This window comes from Anomaloglossus baeobatrachus, chromosome 4, assembly GCF_048569485.1.
Source record: "Anomaloglossus baeobatrachus isolate aAnoBae1 chromosome 4, aAnoBae1.hap1, whole genome shotgun sequence".
Classification (NCBI taxonomy): Eukaryota; Metazoa; Chordata; class Amphibia; order Anura; family Aromobatidae; genus Anomaloglossus; species Anomaloglossus baeobatrachus.
The window spans coordinates 439,568,084-439,593,159 of NC_134356.1; the positions used below are offsets into that span (position 1 = coordinate 439,568,084).

General features: G+C 46.4%; 1 protein-coding gene across 8 annotated transcripts in view; it reads left to right on the top strand.

Moving 5' to 3' along the window:
• Positions 1-25,076, top strand: part of HERC1 (HECT and RLD domain containing E3 ubiquitin protein ligase family member 1) — a 408,496-nt gene that overhangs the window by 211,672 nt on the left and 171,748 nt on the right. For all 8 annotated transcript variants that reach the window (XM_075345504.1, XM_075345503.1, XM_075345506.1 and 5 more), the window contains 9 exons: positions 1,542-1,779; positions 7,748-7,917; positions 14,988-15,143; positions 15,550-15,656; positions 16,162-16,272; positions 16,358-16,534; positions 19,474-19,713; positions 19,861-19,944; positions 20,047-20,552. In XM_075345504.1, the coding sequence (XP_075201619.1) occupies positions 1,542-1,779; positions 7,748-7,917; positions 14,988-15,143; positions 15,550-15,656; positions 16,162-16,272; positions 16,358-16,534; positions 19,474-19,713; positions 19,861-19,944; positions 20,047-20,552 (1,789 nt within the window). The remainder of the gene's footprint in view (positions 1-1,541; positions 1,780-7,747; positions 7,918-14,987; positions 15,144-15,549; positions 15,657-16,161; positions 16,273-16,357; positions 16,535-19,473; positions 19,714-19,860; positions 19,945-20,046; positions 20,553-25,076) is intronic.

Genomic DNA, 25,076 nt, shown 5'->3' on the forward strand with positions numbered 1-25,076 from the left:
AGAAGTGCATTTAGGTCTTGGGCAAGCCCGACAGTGGAACCTGTTTCCTGCCTATCTCCAGTGCTTGCCTTCTTCCCACCCAGGGACTGCTTTTGGATGTCCCACGGTTATGTGTCCCCCAATAAAACGAAAGAGAAGGATTTTCGTGTACTCACTGTAAAATCTTTCTCTGAGTCTTCATTGAGGGACACAGCGCCCACCCTGCTTCTTTTTGGTTTGTTGTTACATATTGCCTGCCTATTTCAGTGGTCCATGTTCCCAGGCCACTTGTCGCACGGCGACTTTGTTATAGTTACTACCTCGACTTATGTGTGGTTGTTTTGGTACTCCTCCTACTGCTTGTGCACTAAACTGAGTTAAGGCCGCCTCCGGCTCGGGGTGTACACTGCTAGGGAGGAGCTAACTTTTTTTGTCTACTTAGTGTCAGCCTCCTAGTGGCAGCAGCATAGCCACGGCCCTGTGTCCCCCAATGAAGACCCAGAGAAAGAGATTTTACGGTTAGTACACAAAAATCCTTCTTTTGAACCCTATAGTCTTTACAAGCATTGTGGACTGATTAGTCAGAGGTTCTTCAGAGAGCATTATTAATATTTAATATTGTTGGCAATAAGACTGGTGGTGCAAAGGCCATGTCAATTCTGGAAAAAGATTTATATACCATTGAGTAGAAGGAGAACATCTGGTGGTCGGCACATTTCCATCCCCACACATCCGTTATATGTGGCACTAAGCATTCAAGTGTATAGAAGCAGTGTCTGGTGCCCCACCTTACTTGTCTTATCCAGTGAAGCAAGCACCGCATTGAAGTTTTCCCTGCACAATATTGGGCTGCAAGATAACGATGCAGTTTTTTGTTTTTTTTTAAATTAACTCCATGAAGGCACAAACAAATTGAGGAGGTACATACACACTAACCAGTAACAAAGAGAAATTCCCTGTTGTATGGAGAAATGCATATCTTACAAAGTGATCACCAGCTGCAGTACTTCCAATGGGAGGGACTTGGCCATCAGAAGGGAAACCATACGATTGTAGTAGCTTGATAACACCTTTCATTCCAATCCTGTTTAAGAGCCAACATTTTCTGACCGGTCAGACTGGTCTGTTGCAAAAATATGTAATATGTGAATGTCTCTTTTTAACTAAATCCATCGCTATAGCCCTCTCCAATTCCAGCTCAGGACATTAAGTTATACAGCCTTTTTGATGTGGATATTCAAAGTAAGTCAACCAGCCTCAAAAGCACTAAGATCTGTTTGGTAATGCATGAAGTTGGTATTGTAAATTTTGTGACAGATCTGCTTGAAGCTCACAGAAGATTGATTAGACTGGTTACATCTGTGCAGAATGTCAGATCTGTATGAGCTTTCAGTATCTGAATGGGTTTAATAAACTGTTCTTGGTGAGAAGCAAAAAATCTGAAAAAGGTAGGGAACTGAAGTTCAGCTGTCAGGGTACATATTTGCTAAAAGATTGTGGATCATGATTTTTACCAGCATAGGTACTATAACATATTTATAACCTGTTCTTTCTTATTTCAGAAGCCCAACAGCGCCTCCTGTTGGTGACCGTTTTTGCCCTAAGTGTCCGTTATCAGCCAGTGGATGTTTCTCTTGCCATTTCCACTGGCCTGCTTAGTGTTCTGTCACAACTCTGTGGCACTGAGACTATGCTTGGGCAACCTCTCCAGCTACTGCCCAAGTCTGGAGTGTCTCAGCTGAGCACGGCCCTTAAAGTAGCTAGTACTAGGCTTCTCCAGATCCTGGCAATTACTACTGGGTGAGTAGTTTTAAGCTATTACAGTATTTTTCAAATTTGGTTTAAAAATGGCTTTAAAATAGCTTTTTTTTCCCACTTCCCATCAGTATGTTAGCTATGTAATTTTTCATCCCACTGCAGTTGAATCTATGCATTTTTCCCCTTTATTACTGGAAGTTAGGTTATGTAATCACCAGTCTGACAATCAGTCAAGTTCATGCACTAATATGTAGATATGATATGTCATTGATTTCCTGTGACCTGCAGGATAACATTATCATCTGTCAAGTCTCTTCTGGCAGCTCTCAGACTCCTGCCCTATGCTACTTGTATCCCTTTCCATGCAGTTAAAGAAATATGTGAAGACTGATTAAATAGTTTAAAAGAAAAGTTTTACTTCCCATAGCAACCAATCATAAAGCTGCTTTAACTTTGTGTTTTACTATTGACAAATTTAAATCTTTGCTGCGATTGGTTGCTATCGGCTGCCAAGTCAGGTTTTCCTTAATACTGTTTGATAAATTTGTTCTATTATTTCTGCTTTATACAAGAGAGTAGTGATACAGTAGGCAAAACAGGCTGAAACTACGGAATATAGAGTACATTCACACTCTGCTGTGAACATCACATAGGAAACCCTAGGAACTGCTGTATACATCACATAGGAGACAGACTGCTGTATACATCAGGGAACACAGCTCTGTAATTGATCTGTCACTGCTGACACTAGATAGGAGCAAGAGTGTTCTATTGAGAATTGTACATCATGAAAAATGGAGGGGAACAAAGAATCAAGGCATATGCAAAAACATCTACAGTATTCCTTAAAGGGAACCTGACAGCTGAGAAATGCTGCCCAATTCATGGGAAGCGTGTATCAGATCATGGTGGTATGATTTCGACCTATATATGTTCAACTCTGAAATGCTGCAATGGTTCAGAGATAAACATAGTTAAATAAAATATCCGTCTGGGACCGGTAAACTATGTCTATCATTTAATTATCCTCTGGTGTACCTTATATTCACTATAAGGAATACATAATATCAACACTGGCTTGGCTGTCATATACAAAGGGCTAGGCAAGCAAAGTGAACACTCAAAATAATATATAAAAGTTTTATTGAAAATAGACCACATTAATAACAATATATAAATTTAAAAGGGTGCCTCCAATGTGAGAGGACATATAAAGTAGACCTGTGCACCTCAGCAATAGCCACTTCAACATACATAATAATAGTGTCAAGGTTGGGAATTTAGGTCACAGAGACTGAGTCCAAATCATTCTGTGCAGATGTATGTATGAGGAGCAATAACCACACAGAGACGTGTCTCTATTCGGGAGAAGCTCAATGGTCTTCTGGTCCGTATATTATAAAATACACACAGATATTCAGTTCAACATTGTCCCTGATTGGTTAGAGATATCCAGCAATGTTCATACAGTACATCATCAGCCTATTTCTTGCTTACTGAATACTTCCTTGTTAACACGTTGCTGAGCAAGAACAAGGAGTCAAACTCCCACATCTCACATCCCTCATTTCACATGGTGAGAACTAACTGATAACAGATTTTCTTCTAAATAGCTCTTTGTTCATTGTTCATTATCTGCATTAACACCTTACTGTACACACATCTTAAGCTGGTGTCACACTAAGCGACAGCGACAACGACGTCGCTGTTACGTCACCATTTTCGGTGACGTAACAGCGACCTTGTAAGTCGCTGTTATGATCGCTGCTTAGCTGTCAAACACAGCAGAAGCAGCGATCATAACGTCGCTGTTCTACATGTGCAGAGAGTGAGGGAGCCGCGCTTAGCGTTGGCTCCTTGCTCTCCTAGGTACAGTACACATCGGGTTAATTAACCCGATGTGTGCTGCAGCTACATGTCACAGTGCAGAGAGCAGGGAGCCGCGCGCACTGCTTAGCGCTGGCTCCTTGCTCTCCTTGCTACAGTATACATCGGGTTAATTACCCGATGCATACTGCAGCCACATGTCACAGTGCAGGAGCCGGCACTGGCAGCAAGAGCGGAGGCTGGTAACCAGCGTAAACATCGGGTAACCAGGGAAAGGTCTTCCCTTGGTTACCCGATGTTTACGCTGGTTACAGCTTACCGCAGCTGCCAGTGCCGGCTCCTGATCGCTTCATTTCATCGCTCTCTCGCTGTCACACACAGCGATGTGTGTGCCACAGCGGGAGAGTGACGACCAAAAAATGAAGCTGGACATTCAGCAACGACCGGCGACCTCACAGCAGGGGCCAGGTCGTTGCTGGATGTCACACACAGCGACAGCGACGGGACGTCGCTGCAACGTCACAGAAAATGGTGACGTAGCAGCGACGTCGTTGTCGTCGTCGTTATGTGTGACACCAGCTTTAGAATCATATTATGGCGTCTGTGCGACACACAGATAATTATGCAACGACATCTATATTTTGATTATTTACATACACAGATAATTTTATTACATCTGAACATATGACCTATAGCCCAGCAGGCCTACCCTCACAATAGTATAAATGTTAGTTGTTAATCTCTTGTTATGTCATTACAGCTCAGTGGCAGATTATTAGAGGACAATATACAATTAACCCAATATGTAATGTAAACTTTAAAATGACAAATTTGTTAACTTTTATAATTAAGGCGCAGTTGTTTTGGGCAAATACAGATCAGGTCCTGAGTCTCTTAGCCCCGATTTTCATTTTGCCTCGCTTCTCCCACGCCCCATGAAGAAGCGAGACAAAACATACATCGGGGCTGAGTGACTCAGGACCTGCTTTGTATTTGCCCCTCATAACTGTGTCTTACATAAGTAAAAAAGTAAAAATGTCTGGTATTCACAGTCTAATATTGTGTTGCATATTGGGTTAATTGTATATTCTTATAATCTGCCACTGATCTGTAAAGACATAATAGAAGTTAACAACTAATATATGTATGGTAATATTATATATGTTGAAGTGGCTATTGCTGAGGTGTACAGATCTATTTTATACGTGCCTTCACATTGGAGGCACCCTTTTAGATTTATGTAATTATTACACTGAACTAAAATATAAGCACAACACTATTGTTTTTGCTCCTATTTTTCATGAGCTGAAATCTAAGATCTAAAGACTTTTTGTATGTACACAAAAGACCTTTTAGCTGATCTTTTTTTTTTTTTTTCTTTTCCATAAATCTTGCTATGATGTGCCACTCAAAACATCCATTATCTTATTTTAGCATTATTGCCTTTTAACATGGTCTGGCAGCACATAGTCATTGCTGGATACAGCTCTGATGGGGTTAATCGATAACTTGCTCTCTCTTGACTTCCTGTGTTCTATTGATAGAAGTTCCATCATGCATTGCATTGGCTTCTAAGCCAGCACCTATCACACTCATCCAAACCCCTCCCTCCCTTTCCTCTAGTTTAAAACTCCTGCATCTTGTGACACAGTGCAAGCACTGTCATGTATGCGCATTTACAGCGACGTCAGCTGCCGGCATTTTGGCTGCTCCCCATGCCTGGGAATATGGGCGTGGGAAGCAGTGAATATTTGTTTCCTTAAACAGCTGGCACTTGTGATCACCCTGCTGCTGGCTTACTGCAGCTGCTGGGCGAACATGTGTGCCCGCTGTAAAAAGTAAATGAATGTTCATTTCTCCCCACGCCTGCTTCAGTGCAGAGAGGTGGGCGGGTTGATCAGTGAATATTCTTTTCTTCATTTCCTTCCTTCACAATAAACTTATATTTTGCCCATCTGCTGTGATCTATAAAGTTAGTGGCCATCCTCTTTAATTTCTCTTCTATATAATTAGTGACACCAGCAATTAAAAAGCACACAAGCAATTTTTACTTTTTGTTTTTTTGTTTTTGTTTTATTTCTAATTTTTGATGGTTATTTAGTTCAGCATAGACTAAAGGGAGCCTGAGGGCTGGCCTGATCTATGCTACAGCATTTCAGAGAAAAGCAATGTTTAGTAGCCACACTGGAGACTAGATTGACAGGCAGATCCCCTGCAGCTTCTCCTCACTAGCTGCCAGTGACTGACAGGTCTCTCCCTGTGTACGTGTACAAAAAAAGACATGTCACTCAACACACAATACAGTGCCTTCACAAAGTATTCATACCTCATCAGTAAGGTGCGAGTGTTTGTGAAGTGTAAAGGAAATGATACATGAATTTCAGCCCACTTTAATCTGATACCCCTAAATAAAATTTCGAGTGACCAATTGCCTTCAGAAGTCATCTAATTAGTAAATAGAGTCCACATGTGTGTAATTTATTATCAGTGTAACTACAGTTGTTCTGTGAAGGCCTCAAAGGTTTGTTGGGGATCAAACCGCATCATGAAAACCAAGGAACACACCAGACAGGCAAGGGATAAAGTAGTGGAGAAGAGTAAAGCTGGGTTGGGCTAAAACAAAATATCTTGCATAAATGAATTAAATAGTCCAAGCTTTGAACAGCTCACAGAGTACTGTTCAACCAATCCAGTCACAGTCCAGACCTAAATCCCATTGAGCATCTGTGACCAGACTTGAAAATTGATGTACACAGACGCTTTTTATCCAATCTCACTGACCTACAGCTATTTTGCAAAGAAGAATGGGTAAACATCTCAACCTCTATATGTGCAAAGCTGGTAGACACATACCCCAAAAGACTTGCAGTAATAATTGCAGTGAAAGGTGGTCCTACAAAGTATTGACTAAGGGGGGGGGAGGCTGAATACAAATGTACGTCACAATTTTTAGATTTGTATTTTTCAAATATTTAGAAAAGTGTGTGTGATGCAAACACATGTGTATGTATGTATGTGTCTGTAAATCAAATCTGATCTGCTGGTGTAGCATCTCGGGCAAAATGGCAGCCTACATAATCCTGGAAAAAATTCTGCACAAATATACTGCTAGAAACAAAAATATTCATTTTCTATAAACTTTAAACATTTTTGTTTATAAATTTTTGACCCCACCATTCTCGAGAGCTGGGGGGATTTTTGTCCTGGTAATGGCGTAGCTTCATATTCACAACCGCTTTCTTCAACATTAAATGAAAAATATGGAATCAGCTGATGCATATGAGACAGCACTCTAAAACAGGAGTCTCAAACTCGGCTGGGTGTATGGGCCGCATCAGACAAAAAATAATTTGAGGGGCCGCATTCTTTTCAGGACAAAGTGACATTGTTAGCTAGCACCACATAGTAATTTTGGCCAACATCTTGTAGTCATGCCCCCCATCCTGTACCCCATTATGTAAAAATGTGCCCATCCTTGTCCCTTTGTAGTAATGTGCTCATCCTTATTTCCATCCAGTAGTAAGGTGCCCCATGGAGGACCCCTTCTTGCAGTAACGAGCCCCATGTAGGGGACACACACACACACACACACACACACACACACACACACACACACACACACACACACACACACACACACACACTGTTGAGCCTCGGCTAGCAACACATACACACACCCTGTGCAGCCTCAGCTAGTAACAGAAACACGCACACCAAAGCATTCTTCTCATCTGTCCTTTGTTCCGTTGGCGGCAGCACTCTGGTACATGGACCCGGTAATGATCGCAGCCGCTGTCACCGCTGAACGTTCTACCAACAGACGGACAACCGTTCTCGCTACACAACAGCCACTGGCCAATCACAGGCAAGCAGCTGAGGTCCTATGCAGCAGGTACTTGCCTCTGATTGGCAGGCGGCTGTTATTGCGTTCTGCAGCGAGAACTTGACTGTGCGCAGCACCGGCAAAATGGTCAGCTGAAATAAATAGCTGGCGGCTGTGGCCCCTGCACCGGCCGCCATCTTTACCGGGTCCACGGGCCGCAATAAGCAGCCTGAAGGGCTGCGGGCCGTGTGTTTGAGACCTCTGCTCTAAAAGGTCGTCTCAGAGAGGTCTCACCTTGTCTTTTGTTTGATACAGTAAGCTGGCCTTCATGTTTATACATAGATGCCTGTTTCTTTATAGGACTCATGCTGATAAGCTAAGCCCTAAAGTGGTGCAGTCTCTTTTGGACCTGCTCTGTAGCCAGCTGAAGAACCTTCTTTCTCAGGCTGGAGTCATGCCTACCTTTAGTGAAAATGAGGAAGAGAAGAAATCTGAGCTCTTGGGAGAGAGTGAAAGAAAGGACTTTAGAGGTAACTGCTCAAACTTTCTGTTTCATTTCAATCTCCATTAATTATTCCATGTTTCTCCAGTCATCATTTTTTATTTGTGTCCTATCTTTATGTGGCCTTGTTTGAAATCCACCATCTGAATCTCAGGTATACATGCCTATCCATGTATGTTCTGACTATGGCAACATAGTGTTGTATAGAGCTCCCATAGTGATGGATGGGTTGGCTCCCATGGAGATGGATGGGTTGGCTCCCATGGAGATGGATGGGTAAGCATCCACACTAAACTGCAAGCCTTGCTAAAACCTGGAGTTCAGCAGGACTGCTATGCAGTCTTGTGTGTGTTGGCTGAAGACCTGTCCTCTGATCATGAAAACTATAAATATTCTATAAGGTGACTAAATTGTTGCTGTTTTTTTCTGGTAGTCTAACTGTATTATTCAGAGATGTGAATGTTCCCATTTACATTATGGATAATGTCCTGATGTTTCTCAGTTAATATAATATATAAGCCCCACGCGAAAGGAAGTTAGTATCACGGAGGGAAAATGCAAAGTGTCCGGTGGATGCATGATGTAATATGTGAATTCACACCCATCAGTGGAGCATTGGTTTTCAGTTGAAATATATACTGATATTTGGTGCAATTTAATCTTTCAGTGCATACTATCCAGATTTTTTTTCCTGGCACTACATCACTATTTGTATGTTTTATTGTATAAGTGGTTTTCTTTTTCGCTCCTAATTGGGAGACCCAGACAGTGGGTGTATAGCTACTGCCTCTGGAGGCCGCACAAAGAACTACACTTAAAAGTGTAAGGCCCCTCCCCTTCTGGCTATACACCCTCCCGTAGGAGTACAGATTCCTCAGTTTTAGCTTTGTGCGCAAGGAGGTCAGACACGCACGCATAGCTCCATTGTTTTTAGTCAGCAGCAGCTGCTGACTATGTCGGATGGAAGAAAAGAGGGTCTATACAGACTCCCAGCATGCTCCCTTCTCACCCCACTTATGTCGGAGGTGTTTGTAAGGTTGAGGTACCCATTGCGGGTACGGCGGCAGGAGCCCACATGCTGATTCCTTCCCCATCCCTTTTTACAGGGCTCTGGGTGAAGTGGGATTTACCGGTCTCCAGGCACAGAGACCGTGCTCCATCTACAGCCCCTGGAGAAGATGCTGGATGGAGCGGAGTACATCAGGGACATGGCCCTGCTTCCTCAAGGTACTCTGTGTCCCCGTGTATCTGGCGCTCACACCGCAGCATGCTGGGTGTTGTAGTGCGCCGGGGGACATCAGCGCTGCGGCGCCTGTGCCATGGCCTCATTCAGCTTTGCTGAAGCAGGCACATTTATGGGAATAGGCCGCGCCGGCCGCTGGGACTGCGGCGCGGCTGGCACTTGTAGTGCGCCGGGGACTTCAGCGCGGCCTGCGCTTTTACGGCGGCCGCGCTGATAACTACAGTCCCCGGCTTTTGCGGCCTGCTTCCTTTCGTTCCCGCCCCCAGACCTGCCAGTCAGGAGAGGGGCGGGACGCTGCCCACGTCTAGAACTCGGTCGCGCCGGCCGCTCGAACAGCGGCGCGGCTGGCACTTGCGGTGCGCCGGGGACTTCAGCGCGGCCCGCGCTTTTACGGCGGCCGCGCTGATAACTCGAGTCCCCGGCTTTTGCGGCCTGCTTTCGTTCGTTCCCGCCCCCAGACCTGCCAGTCAGGAGAGGGGCGGGACGCTGGCCAGTGCATCAGCGCTGAGGGCTGGAGTCGTTTTTACATACTCCAGCCCTCACAGTCAGCACAGAGGGGACACTGTTCCCGCACTTTTGTTTGGGAACTCCCACGGACCGCCCCTCTCCACAGAAGCCGGCAGCCATTCCTGCTGACACGCTGAGCTGCAGAGGGGAGCCGGGGAGACCCAGACAAGGCATTCTGCAGCCTCTTACCCGCTGTTCAGCGGGCGGTAAGCAGCCCTCAGGGCTCACCCCCTCTTGTGCTCGTAGTATTCTTAGTATTTTGTTGCTACAAATACTTGGTATTACATAGCGCTGGTCGCCCTTTGGCTATAGACTCTCTCACATGCAGAGAGCCAGCAGCATGTCGCCCGTAAAACGCAAGGGTGCCAAGGCACAGACATTGTATGCTTCCTGCACCGCATGTGGGACTTTTCTACCGGCAGGCTCCACGGACCCCCATTGTATGCAGTGCTCGGCCCCTGCGGCGCTTGCACAGTCGGGACCTCTGCTGGACGTGTCCCAGGGTGTACCACCTGTGAATGCTGTCCAGGTGACAGGAACTGAGTTTGCAGCTTTTGCTGACAGAATGTCTCTCACTATGTCACAAATTCTTGACACATTGCGAGCTAGGCCTGTACTTCAGACCACGGACACTGTGCATGTATTGCCCCCTGGTCCCCCTCAGCTCCTAGCTCCGGGACGGGCATCTACACCTCAGGGTGAAGACTCTGACTCGGACGATGGCCCCGGGCAGCCTAAGCGGGCTCGTTATGACGGGCCTTCACATTCATCTCAATGGTCTGGATCCCAGCGGGATGAATCTATGGGTGATGAGGCGGACTTAACTGATCAGGATTCTGATCCTGGGACCGCTCTCAATCTAGATACACCAGATGGTGACGCAATAGTTAATGATCTTATATTTAACATCAATAAGATGTTGAATATTTCCCCACCAGCTCCTCCTGTAGAGGAGTCAGCTTCGCAGCACGAGAGAATCCATTTCAGATACCCTAAGCGTACATTAAGCACTTTTCTGGACCACGCTGACTTCAGAGACGCAATCCAGAAACCCCACGCTTATCCTGAAAGGCGTTTTCCTAAACGACTTAAAGATACACGCTACCCTTTTCCCTCTGAAGTGGTCAAGGGTTGGACCCAGTGTCCAAAAGTGGATCCTCCAATTTCCAGGCTTGCAGCCAGATCCTTGGTTGCTGTTGAAGATGGAGCGGCACTTAAAGATGCCACTGACAGGCAGATGGAGCTCTGGCTGAAATCCATCTATGAAGCGATTGGAGCGTCATTAGCGCCTTCTTTTGCGGCCGTATGGGCACTCCAAGCTATCACGGCCGGGCTTGCGCGAGTCGACTCAGTCACACGTGCATTTGCCCCGCAGGTAGCACCATTGACCTCGCAAATGGCGGCATTCGCGTCGTACGCGATTAATGCTGTTCTTGACGCTACAAGCCGCACGGCAGTGGCGTCAGCCAACTCAGTTGTTTTGCGTAGGGCTCTGTGGTTGAGACACTGGAAAGCAGATTCTCATTCCAAGAAGTGCTTAACCAATTTGCCTTTTTCTCGTGACCGATTGTTTGGAGAGCGTTTGGATGAAATCATCAAACACTCCAAGGGTAAGGACTCTTCCTTACCGCAACACAGACAAAACAAGCCCCAACAGAGGAGGGGTCAGTCTGGTTATCGGTCCTTTCGAGGACAGGGCAGGTCCCAATTCGCCTCGTCAAAAAAGACTCAAAAGGACAAGAGACGTTCAAATTCTTGGAGGTCTCAGTCACGCCCAAAAAGACCAGCCGGAGGAACCGTTGCCAAAACGACGTCCTCCTGACTTGCGGTCTCCGATGCCCACACCCGCGGTCGGTGGGAGGCTGTCCCACTTTGGCGACATTTGGCTAGCAAATGTCAAAGACCGTTGGGTGAGAGATATTCTATCTCACGGGTACAGGATAGAGTTCGGTTCTCGTCCGCCAACTCGTTTCTTCAGAACTTCTCCACCACCAGACCGAGCCGATGCTCTGTTGCAGGCGGTGGCCGCTCTAAAGGCGGAAGGAGTGGTGACCTCCGTCCCTCTTCAGGAACAGGGTCACGGTTTTTACTCCAATCTGTTTGTGGTCCCAAAAAAGGACGGATCGTATCGTCCCGTCCTGGATCTGAAGTTGCTCAACAGACACGTAAAAGTCAGGAGGTTCCGGATGGAATCCCTACGCTCCGTCATAGCCTCAATGTCTCAGGGAGATTTTCTAGCATCAATAGACATCAAAGATGCGTATCTCCACGTGCCGATTGCACCAGAGCATCAGCGTTTCCTACGTTTCGTCATACACGACGAGCACCTACAGTTCGTAGCGTTACCCTTCGGTCTGGCAACAGCCCCCCGGGTCTTCACCAAAGTCATGGCAGCAGTAGTAGCTGTTCTGCACTCGCAGGGTCACTCGGTCATCCCGTACCTAGACGACCTGCTTATAAAGGCATCCTCTCAAGAAGCATGCCAACACAGTCTGAAGGTGGCGCTAGACACTCTCCAGACTTTCGGGTGGATTATCAACTTTCCAAAGTCTCATCTAACCCCGACCCAATCTCTGACTTATCTTGGCATGGAGTTTCATACTCTATCAGCGATAGTGAGGCTTCCACTGGACAAGCAGTGCTCGCTACGGACTGGAGTGCAATCTCTCCTTCAGAGCCAGTCGCACTCACTGAGGCGCCTCATGCATTTCCTAGGAAAGATGGTAGCAGCAATGGAGGCAGTCCCGTTCGCGCAGTTTCATCTGCGCCCTCTCCAATGGGACATTCTGCGCCAATGGGATGGGAAATCGACGTCCCTCGACAGGACTGTCTCCCTCTCTCAGACTGCCAAGGACTCTCTACGTTGGTGGCTTCTCCCCAACTCATTGTCACAGGGAAAGTCGTTCCTTCCCCCGTCCTGGGCAGTGGTCACGACGGATGCGAGCCTATCAGGGTGGGGAGCGGTGTTTCTCCACCACAGGGCTCAGGGGACGTGGACTCAGGAAGAGTCCACCTTGCAGATCAATGTTCTGGAAATCAGAGCAATCTATCTTGCCCTGCGAGCCTTCCAACAATGGCTGGAAGGCAAGCAGATTCGGATTCAGTCGGACAATTCCACGGCGGTGGCGTACATCAACCACCAAGGGGGAACACGCAGTCGCCAAGCTTTTCAAGAAGTCCAGCGGATTTTGACGTGGGTGGAAAGCAGAGCGTCCACCATATCTGCAGTTCACATCCCAGGCGTGGAAAACTGGGAAGCAGACTTTCTCAGTCGCCAGGGCATGGACGCAGGAGAATGGTCCCTTCACCCGGACGTGTTTCAACAGATCTGTTGCCGCTGGGGGTCGCCGGACGTCGATCTGATGGCGTCACGGCACAACAACAAGGTCCCAGTTTTCATGGCACGGTCTCACGATCACCGAGCGCTGGCGGCAGACGCCTTGGTTCAGGATTGGTCGCAATTCCGACTCCCCTATGTGTTCCCACCTCTAGCATTGTTACCCAGAGTTCTCCGGAAAATCAAGTCCGACTGCCAGCGAGCCATACTCGTCGCTCCAAATTGGCCAAGAAGGTCGTGGTACCCGGATCTGTGGCATCTCACGGTAGGCCAACCGTGGGCACTACCAGACCGTCCAGATCTGCTGTCTCAAGGGCCGTTTTTCCATCTGAATTCTGCGGCCCTGAACCTGACTGTGTGGCCATTGAGTCCTGGATCCTAGCGGCCTCAGGTTTATCTCAGGGAGTTGTTGCCACAATGAGACCGGCTAGAAAACCATCCTCAGCTAAGATCTATCACAGGACGTGGAAGATATTCTTAGCGTGGTGCTTGGCTCAAGGGTTTTCTCCCTGGCCATTTGCATTGCCAATTTTTCTTTCCTTCCTGCAGTCTGGGTTGGAAAAAGGTTTGTCCCTTAGCTCGCTTAAGGGTCAAGTCTCCGCGTTATCCGTATTCTTTCAGAAGCGCTTGGCACAGCTTTCTAAAGTACGCACGTTTCTCCAAGGAGTTTGTCATATCGTTCCTCCTTACAGACGGCCATTGGAACCCTGGGATCTGAACAAGGTTCTCCTTGCTCTTCAAAAGCCGCCTTTCGAGCCTTTGAAAGAGGTTCCCCTTTCTCGGCTTTCACAAAAGGTAGTTTTTCTTGTAGCGGTCACGTCTCTTCGAAGAGTGTCCGAGCTGGCGGCGTTATCTTGCAAATCTCCCTTCCTGGTATTTCACCAAGACAAGGTAGTACTGCGTCCAATTCCAGAGTTTTCTCCCAAGGTGGTTTCTTCCTTTCATCTCAATCAGGATATCACTTTGCCATCTTTGTGTCCGCATCCAGTTCACCAATTTGAAAAGGGTTTACATCTGTTGGACCTGGTGAGAGCACTCAGGATTTACATTTCTCGCACGGCGCCTCTACGCCGTTTGGATGCGCTCTTTGTCCTAGTCGCTGGTCAGCATAAGGGATCGCAAGCTTCCAAATCCACCCTGGCGCGGTGGATCAAGGAACCAATTCTTCACACATACCGTTCTGCTGGGCTTCAGATTCCATCTGGACTGAAGGCCCATTCTACCAGAGCCGTTGGTGCGTCCTGGGCGTTGAGGCATCAGGCTACGGCTCAGCAAGTGTGCCAGGCGGCTACCTGGTCGAGTCTGCACACGTTTACCAAACACTATCAAGTGCATACCTACGCTTCGGCAGACGCCAGCCTAGGTAGACAGGTCCTTCAGGCGGCGGTGGCCCACCTGTAGGAAGAGGCTGTATGACAGCCCGTTCATGTGGTATCTTTTTACCCACCCAGGGACTGCTTTTGGACGTCCCACTGTCTGGGTCTCCCAATTAGGAGCGAAAAAGAAGAAGGGAATTTTGTTTACTTACCGTAAATTCCTTTTCTTCTAGCTCCAATTGGGAGACCCAGCACCCGCCCTATCTGTTTTTAGGGTTTCGTTTTTTCGGGTGCACATGTTGTTCACGTTGTTTCTTAAGTTCTCCGATCTAGTTATCGGATTGATTTTGTTTTTGAAACTGTTATTGGCTTTCCTCCTTCTTGCTTTGGTACTAAAACTGAGGAATCTGTACTCCTACGGGAGGGTGTATAGCCAGAAGGGGAGGGGCCTTACACTTTTAAGTGTAGTTCTTTGTGCGGCCTCCAGAGGCAGTAGCTATACACCCACTGTCTGGGTCTCCCAATTGGAGCTAGAAGAAAAGGAATTTACGGTAAGTAAACAAAATTCCCTTCTTTTACCTTGTATAAGTAATTAAGATGATCCTATTTATGACTGAATAGGGTATAAAGCAGTTTGAGCATGATATGTTTTGCGGTAATTGTTAGTGAGTGTAACCCAGTCCTTTTTCTTCTAGCTACGCTCCGGAAGCAACGCACAGCAGAGCTGCATCTTGGTGACTTTTTGGTCTTCCTACGCAGAGTAGTGTCTTCCAAGGCTATACAGTCTAAGATGGCATCACCCAAGTGGACAGAAGTTTTACTGAATATTGCTTCTCAGAAGTGCAGCTCTGGTATAATTCACATTACTTGTAGTAATGCCTCTTTCAGACGTCCGTTTTTCACATACGATTTCTATTTACGTTTTTTAACATGAACCCTTTATAGTCCATGGTGCTCTTTACATGTCTGTGTTTCTCTGTGCACCATGTCCCTGCAAAGAAATCATGACGATAAGTCTGTTCTGTTTTTTGATCTGAGTTACAGATCAAAATCACCCAGAGTATACATGCTTGCAATCTGTTTTTGTCTATTTTTTTTTTTTTATCATGGTAATTAATGGGTAGAAAAATTGATGAAAAACTGATCCAGCACAAAATGGACCTCTAAACGAGGCAGTAGTTACAGCATGTATTTGCATTTAGGATTATGTCCTTGTGCTAGCGTTAGTATTTGAAGGTTTATCACAAATCTTTTCAGGTGTCCCTCTTGTAGGGAATCTAAGAACAAGGCTATTAGCCCTACATGTCCTAGAAGCTGTTCTACCGGCATGTGAGGCCAGCGTGGATGACGACCAAATGGCACAGGTACAGTTTTTCTGTAATTTTGATAAGCCGGGTTCATGGTTGATTTAGTTTGTTTCTCAGATTTAGCAACATAATTTTACTCAAGTGACTTTTGAAAGATGAATTTAACATTTTTGCTTGAACCTTGCCCACTTGTGAGGCTCATAGATTAGCATGGTCTACCTGTTTGGGCCGTAGTAGAAACGTTCTGGTCTCTGCTATTTATAACCTGTAATGTAATTATGTTACAAGGGCCTAAAAAAAGGAATACATCATTCAGGATTTGGTTTCTAATCAAATTATGTACAATTTTTAATCAAATTATTTACAAATAAATTGATTTGTTTTTATCAGATATAAAGAATAAGGCAATTTGTATATCTTTATTGTAAACTTTATTTGTATTTTCTCTTTCAATAACTGTACTTGAACTTCAAAACCAATGTGGCATGATGGTTACATATCAAGTATAAATAAAATCTGGGTTTGTGCCTTGAACTTTAGCTCTTCACTTTTACATTTACAGGTGGTGGAGCGACTCTTCTCTCTTCTTTCGGACTGTATGTGGGAGACGCCTATCGCTCAGGCTAAGCATTGTCATCAACTGAAGGAGAAAGAGCAAGAATCCAGACTGCAGGTAATTCACATTGGTGTTTCACAATTGTAAAGTAGGAAGCTTCATATAATGTAAAATATTAAACGCATCATTACTCATTTTACAGAAGCAAGGGGAAACAGAAGAGGAGGAAGAAGACCTTCCTATTCAGGAGGTTTCATTTGATCCTGAGAAAGCCCAGTGTTGTCTTGTGGAAAATGGACAAATTCTCACTCATGGAAGTGGTGGCAAAGGGTATGGCCTAGCATCAACTGGGGTAACATCGGGCTGCTATCAATGGAAGGTAAGATTATTTACCCCTTCATGACCGGCCGATTTTGCGCTTTCCATTTTTTTCGCCATTCTTCTTCCGAGAGACGTAACTTTATTTTCCAGTCAATATGGTCATGTGAGAGTTCGTTTTTTGCGTAACGAGCTTTACTTTAAAATGAAACCATGAGTTTTACCACATCGTGTACTGGAAAATGACAAAAAAAATTAAATGCGGAAAAAATTGCTAAAAAAGTGCGATTGCACTATTGTTTTTGAGATATTTTATTCACTGTGTTCACTATATGGTAAAACTGATGTGTCGGTGTGATGCCTGAGGTTGGTGCGAGATCATAGACACCAAAAATGTAAAGGTTTACTTTTATCTAAGGGGTGAAAAAAAAAATCAGAAGTTTGTCAGAAAAAAGTGCCATTTTCTGTGACCCGTATCGTTCTCATTTTTCAGGATATGGGTCTCAGTGATAGCTTATTTTTGCCTCTTGAGCTGACGTTTTTAACTGTACCATTTTTGCGCAGTTGCTACGTTGATCACCTGTTATTGCATTTTGCTCAAAATTTGTGACTAAAAAACATAATTTTGGCGTTTGGATTTGTTTACCGATCAGATTAATTGATTTTATATTTTCATAGATCGGGCATTTCTGAACGTGGCGATACCAAATGTGTGTATATTTTTTATTTTTTTAACCCTTCAGTGGGGCACAAGGGTGGTGCTTTAAACTTTTTAGGTTTTTTCTTTTTTTTTTTTTACTTTAACTTTTTTTTTTATATTTTATTTTACTAGGTCCCCTAGGGGACTATAAGAATCAGCAGTCTGAAAGCTAATTTTTTCTCCCGATCTTGTAACAAGCAGTACTCAACTGTTTCTTACAGGACCTGAGTCATGTGAGCACAGGAGTCCTCACCCTGTTCTACCATGACAACCACCGAATCCACGTGATCACATCACGTGACTTCCGGTAGCGGCCTCTGAGTACGGATCTATGTCTATCGCCGTTAATATGGCCATTTAAGGGCTTAAAAGGCACGGGCGGATAGCGATTCCACTTGTGTCTAGCAGGCATACGTCAGCTGTATAAATCTGCTGAGATGTGTGCTGATCACCAGAGGCTGCTTACAGCAGCCCGCGGGGATTAACACTATGACCGCTAGGACATAATAGAATATTCCTGCCCGCGGTCGTTAATTGATTAAACATTCTGGATTATTGGACAAATATAAAGAAAAACCCAAACAAAGGGAGGCTAAAATGTAAAGGTGCAGGAATGAAAGTAAAAATTGAATGAAGGTGTAAAACATACCTGCGCTTATGGTTCCTGATAATTGCATTCAGAGGGTTTCACTGGATTCAGAGGGTTTGCTGGATTCACGAAGACCGACTCTGTATTTTATTTGCACTGTTGTCTAAAGTCTCCATCAGTAAGATGATTGCTTTTGTACCTTTCAATTCCCTGAGTTGTTCTTTCCTCATTATTGTCATCCACATTGTGCAATGCTGCATGAAATGTATAACTTTTTATAACTTTAAAATCTTATAGCAAAATTTAAATTTTTAAATGGTTACGTAGTTACATAGTTTGAAAAAAGACCTAGGTCCATCTAGTTCAACCTTCCTCCACCAGTTAATTCAATCATCTAACTTAAAAGTTTATTGCCATCTCCAAGATCCTATCCCAATATGTAGTAGGTGTAATAATATTCGCAAATACTCCCAATTAGAAATGTAGTATAGTTCTCGTGATTCACTATGTTGCTTACCTCATGTGCAGGCCATGCAGGACCTTAGGTATCCATGGTTACGACCATGCATCCAGTCACAGTTAGTTAGTTGCTTCTGGTCATAACCATGGATACCGGAAGTCCTGCAATGCCCTGAACATGAGGTAAGCGACAAAATGATTCAGTAGAACTATACCACATTTCTAATTATAGGTATTTGCTAAGATTATTATTACTATTACACCTACTATGTCTTCGGATAGGATCTAGGAGATGGGAATACCCCTTTAATGAGCGCGCCACTCCTTAGCTTTAATCCCGATCGCTGGTGAATGAGTGCTCCTGATTGAGAGTTCAGGCCAGTGACACCCTTGCACTGCTGGCTTGATTGTTATGAGACCTCTTTAGGCTACGTTCCCACAATGCACCTATTATGCAAACAAGGTAAACTTGTGTTTTTTCATTGCATTTTTGTTTTTTTCAACTATTGCTTTTATCACGTTTTTGACTGTGCGATTTTTATTTTTTTGTGTGTCTGTGTCATGCTTTAAATGAAGCTGCTTTTGTTTTTGAAGCTTCTTGCTATTTGACTTCGACAAAGCTTTGACATTTTTTAAGGTGTGGATTACATGCGTTTTTGATGCGTTTACACTGTGGAAATGCACTAAGAACGCTTGTGCGTTTTTACCTGCAGATTTTCTGCATCTAATGCAAGTCTATAGTGAAAATCTGCACAGAAAACTCAGCATAACCTGAAAAGAAACTGACATGCTGCAGATTGGAAAATTGTACTCTAGGTGAGCTTACGCAGTAGCACAGTGCACATGAGATTTCTATGAATCCCATCTGCTTTGCTGGACCGGTACGACATAGTGTTTTTAACACAGCGAAAACAGTCAAAAACTCACCAGTAGCTCATTGTGGGAACGTAGCCTTACTTAAGAGGCTTTGGAGGCGCAGTGGAACAGAAGCAAGCTGGATTAGGAGTAAACGCCACACTCCAGCAATCTTGGACTCAAGGCAGTGTCACTAGATAAGAGCATGTTAGAACCCTGAATATTTGGCCATCGCTGCTAGCTCACATGGCAGAGAGCAGGAAACAATAAAATCAAAAGTTGGAGGTTGTCTCATCTTAATAATTGGGTAAAATTGCAAAGTGCTGGTAAAAATAAGATCTTAGAGGATGGGGATAAACCTTTTTAGTGAGTCCTCTTATTGGCTTGTCTTCTTTAGTTTTACATCGTGAAAGAAAATCGTGGCAATGAGGGCACATGTGTTGGTGTTTCCCGGTGGCCTGTGCATGACTTCAATCACAGAACTACCTCTGATATGTGGCTATACCGAGCATACAGTGGCAACCTGTATCACAATGGAGAGCAGACTCTGACCTTACCCAGCTTTACACAGGGAGACTTTATCACCTGTGTCCTCGACATGGAAGCTCGAACAGTGTCCTTTGGTAAAAATGGGGAGGTGAGATGAAGTTTTTTTAGGCTTTTATATTTACCATAGCTTTATATCCACAGCTTTATTTTATAGCTTCTTTGTTATAGCTGCATTACTTAGTTATAAGTTACTGTAAATATTTAGAAACCTTTTTTTTTCTTTTTCCGTTCACAGGAGCCCAAACTGGCATTTGAAGATATTGATGCAGCAGAGTTGTACCCTTGTGTAATGTTCTATAGTAGTAATCCAGGAGAGAAGGTGCATTTATCTATCTGCTTCACTTTTACTGTGTTAAACACACACAAACTTTCTTTTGCTGAATAAAATAACTCTATTAATCTGTTATATTTTATGTTTCAGGTAAAGATTTGTGATATGCAGATGAGAGGCACTCCTCGAGACTTATTACCAGGGGATCCTATCTGTAGTCCTGTAGCCACTGTCTTGGCGGAATCTAGTGTCCAGCTTCTCCGAATATTGCATCGCACTGATCGATGGACCCACTGCATAAACAAAAAAATGGTGGAGCGTTTGCAGAAAATCAAAGGTTGCCTGAGAGAAGCAGGCGCCAAGTTAAAGAAGAGTCGTTCGGTCCAGAGTAGAGAAGAGCATGAAACTCGTGATGAGGAAGAGAAGGGGAAACATGCAAGACATGGCCTGGCAGAGCTCGGTGAAACCCAGCTGAAAACGCTGTGTGTAGAAGTGTGGCCTGTGCTGGCCGTCATTGGAGGAGTGGACACTGGACTTAGGGTGGGTGGCAGATGTGTCCACAAGCAGACGGGTCGTCATGCCACGCTGTTGGGTGTGGTGAAGGAGGGCAGCACTTCTGCCAAAGTGCAATGGGACGAGGCGGAGATCACGATCAGGTATGATTATTTCTCATCTCCTGCATCAGAGCACTGCTTATATATATTTCTTTGTTTTTAGAGCTCTGATATATTTTTTTATTTGAAGAAACACTGGTGCATTCATGACTTAAATCCGTAAGGGCATAAAGTTAACATATGCTGTCTCACTGCTCATAGCTAGTGGCTATAATTTGGTGGAGGTCTATCAGCAATTGATTTTAGATGCAACGCCACCGCTGGGAAAATCGGACATTGCATAGTTCCTAATGAAATGAAAGGACTGTTTAATAATGCCCATACATGCTGCATTCTACAGATTTAGAGCAGCTCTTTGTAGTTGCTCTCCTCTTTTGCTAGTAGAGAAGGGTGACAAACAAGAAATAACTATTAAAAAAGCACTGTCAATAATTATTAGCTGAACCTGTGCAACTTTTTGTGTAATGTAGTGCAAGCATGTTAATATTCTCACTGATAGCTGTGTTGTTCAGTTTCCAGCACCATTACTGTCCTCCTCTGTTGCTAATGTGACTTCTATTCTCACGTGCCAGCTCTCACTGGAATTTATGAAAGTAGCTTTTACAATATCAGTCTATGGATCCTCTATCTGATATTGCATAAGCGTACGTTGTAAAAACAACTTCCGGACTCCACATCAACCCCAGTGTGGCTCGGAGAGTCTGAATAGAAGTCACATGAGTGAGAAGAGGACCGGATAAGGTGGCAATCAGTGAATATATTAACACACTTACAGTATATTACACATTTCCAGATGTTTAGCTAACAAAAGAAAACACTAAATGTATTTTTAAAGGGTACTTTAAAAATTAAATATACTTTCTTTGTCGCTCCATTGGGAGACCCAGACAATTGGGTGTATAGCTTCTGCCTCCGGAGGCCACACAAAGTATTACACTTTAAAAGTGTAACCCCTCCCCTCTGCCTATACACCCTCCCGTGCATCACGGGCTCCTCAGTTTTTATGCTTTGTGTGGAAGGAGGCACACATCCACTCATGCATTCTCAGACTAGTTATATCGGTTGGAAGAAAAGAGGACCCCCACGGGGCCCCCGGCATGTTCCCTTCTCACCCCACTATGTCGGCGGTGCTGTTAAGGTTGAAGTACCCATTGCGGGTACAAAGGCCGGAGCCTCATGCCGTTTTCCTTCACCATCCCTTAGTGGCTCTGGGAGAAGTGGGATCCTGACCGGTCATCCATTCACTGGGACCAGGCTCCCTCCGCAGCCCCTGTGGGAATCTGCCGGACAGGAGTCTATTCATCCTCAGGGACCGGGCCCTGCATCTATAAGGTACTCTGTGTCCCCATGGGGACTGTGCATGGAGCGCCTTCTTCCCGGACGCTGCAGCAGCTGCTGATTTGTGAAGACCGGCGGACTTCCGCGCCGACCGCACCTGCTTGTCGGCCGCGGTCTTAAATTTAGTCCCCGGCTTCATTGCGGCCTAGTAGCAAAAATCCCGCCCCCGGGCCTGCCTGTCAGGGGTAAGGGCGGGACTGCCGACCTGACGTCGGATGTGAGGGCCGGAGCATCCTGTATGTTTCCTCCCCCCTCACTGATCACTGTGGGGACCCCAGATTCCCGCACTTTTTCTAGCACCGCCCACGGCTCCACTCCTCCCCTGAGAGCTCCGGCAGCCATGTTTTTGGCATTCTGCCGGTGGAGGATTATCAGGAAAGAGCTCTGCAGCTCTGGGAGACCTAAGGCAGGGAATCTGGAGGACACACACTCCGCTTTTTAGCGGTCGGTAAGCCACACCGGTCACCCGGTGCTGGTCCCCCCCTAGGGTGCCGGAATAGATACGTATTATATACATATTTCTGTTCGGTCGGGCTGTATACCCCTTCCCATATACCCTCAGTGATCACTCTCCTAGGAGACAACAGCATGTCGTCCACAAGGAGCAAAGGTGCTAAAGCACAGGGTTTTTTTGCGACCTGTACCTCTTGTGGGGCTATGTTACCTGCGGGTTCCACCTACCCTCACTGTGAGCAATGCTCGACCCCTGTTTCGCTTGCTCAGCCGGAGCCTCGGTCACTAGTGGGCCCCTCGGCTCAGGTAGACCCCCCTGCTCCCCCTGTCCAGGTGGCAGGGACAGAGTTTGCTGCTTTTGCTGAGAAACTCTCTGAGTCACTTTCACAATCCATGGCTCAGTCTATGGACAAATGGTCTGCCAAGCTGCTAGAAGCTTTGCAGTCCAGACCGGTCCTTACACAGGCCCCGGCCCCTGTTGGATCGTCACCTCCAGGCCCCTCTAGGTCCGCGCCGCAGCGCGCTCCCATGTTGGGCCCTAGGTCCCACGCGGAGGACTCCTGCCCGGACCACAGTCCCAGACCGGCTAAGCGGGCTCGCTGGGAATCTTCCCCGACTGCTTCACGCTGCTCGGGTTCCCAGCTTGAGGACTCTCTGGAGGACGAGGCGGACGTTGCAGCTCAGGGCTCTGAGCCTGACGTTGCCCTCAAGCTTGATACACCTGAAGGGGACGCCTTAGTAAATGATCTTATCTCGTCCATCAACCAGGTGTTAGATCTGTCTCCCCCACCTCCACCTGTAGAGGAGTCGACTTCTCAGCAGGAGAAACACCAGTTTCGGTTCCCCAAACGTACACGGAGTGCGTTTTTCGATCACTCTAACTTCAGAGACGCTGTCCAGAAGCCCAGAGCGGTTCCGGACAAGCACTTTACTAAGCGCCTTACTGACACACGTTACCCCTTCCCCTCTGACGTAGTTAAGGGTTGGGCTCAGTGTCCCAAGGTGGATCCTCCAGTCTCTAGATTGGCGGCTAGATCTGTGGTATCGGTTGCAGATGGTTCATCGCTAAAAGATGCCACTGACAGGCAATCGAGGTTTCGGTCCTTTCGTCCCTCCGCCAAGTCCCAATCCGCTTCGTCCAGCAGGCCGGAGAAAGGCCAGAGGAACTCCTATGCGTGGCGGTCTAAGTCACGCCCCCAAAAGGCCGCCAGAGGCACTGCCTCCAAGGCGGCCTCCTCATGACTCTCGGCATCCCCGAACCGCATCCTCGGTCGGTGGCAGGCTCTCCCGCTTTTGCGACGCCTGGTGGCCACATGTTCAAGACCGATGGGTGAGAGACATTCTGTCTCACGATTACAGGATAGAGTTCAGCTCTCGTCCTCCGACTCGTTTCTTCAGGACCTCTCCGCCCCCCGCTCGGGCCGACGCACTTTTTCAGGCAGTGGACGCTCTGAAGATAGAAGGAGTTGTGATCCCTGTTCCCCCTCAGGAACATGGTCGCGGCTTTTACTCCAACTTGTTCGTGGTGCCAAAGAAGGACGGATCATTCCGTCCCGTTCTGGACCTCAAACTACTCAACAGACATGTGAGCACCAGACGGTTTCGGATGGAATCTCTCCGCTCGGTCATCGCCTCGATGTCACAAGGAGACTTCCTAGCATCGATCGACATCAAAGATGCTTATCTCCATGTGCCGATCGCACCCGAACATCAACGCTTCTTGCGTTTCGCCATCGGGGACGAACACCTTCAGTTCGTGGCATTGCCTTTCTGCCTGGCGACAGCCCCACGGGTTTTCACCAAAGTCATGGCATCCGTTGTGGCGGTCCTACACTCTCAGGGCCACTCGGTGATTCCCTACTTAGACGATCTCCTAGTCAGGGCACCTTCTCGGGTGGCGTGTCAACACAGCCTTACCGTCGCTCTGGCGACTCTCCAGCAGTTCGGGTGGATAATCAACTTCCCAAAATCCAAGTTGACACCGACCCAATCACTGACTTACCTCGGGATGGAGTTTCATACACAGTCAGCGATAGTCAAGCTACCGCTGGACAAACAGCTTGCTCTGCAGGCAGGGGTGCAATCTCTTCTTCGGGGTCAGTCACACCCCTTGAGGCACCTCATGCACTTCCTGGGGAAGATGGTTGCAGCTATGGAGGCAGTGCCGTTCGCGCAATTCCATCTGCGACCACTCCAATGGGACATTCTCCGCAAATGGGACAGGAGGTCGACTTCCCTCGACAGGAATGTCTCTCTGTCCCTTGCAACCAAGACGTCTCTTCAGTGGTGGCTCCTTCCCAATTCTCTATCGCAAGGAAAATCCTTCCTACCCCCAACCTGGGCTGTGGTCACCACGGACGCGAGCCTGTCAGGGTGGGGAGCGGTTTTCCTCCACCACAGGGCTCAGGGAACCTGGACTCCGGTAGAGTCTTCCCTTCAGATCAATGTTCTGGAGATAAGGGCAGTGTATCTAGCCCTATTGGCTTTCCATCGGTGGCTGGAGGGCAGACAGATCCGTATACAGTCGGACAACACCACTGCCGTCGCATACATCAACCACCAGGGCAGCACGCGCAGTCGTCAGGCCTTCCAGGAAGTCAGGCGGATTCTGCAGTGGGTGGAAGCCACAGCCTCCACGATCTCCGCAGTTTACATCCCGGGCGTAGAAAACTGGGAAGCAGATTTTCTCAGTCGTCAGGGCATGGACGCGGGGGAATGGTGTCTTCACCCAGACGTGTTTCGAGAGATCTGTCGCCGCTGGGGAACGCCGGACGT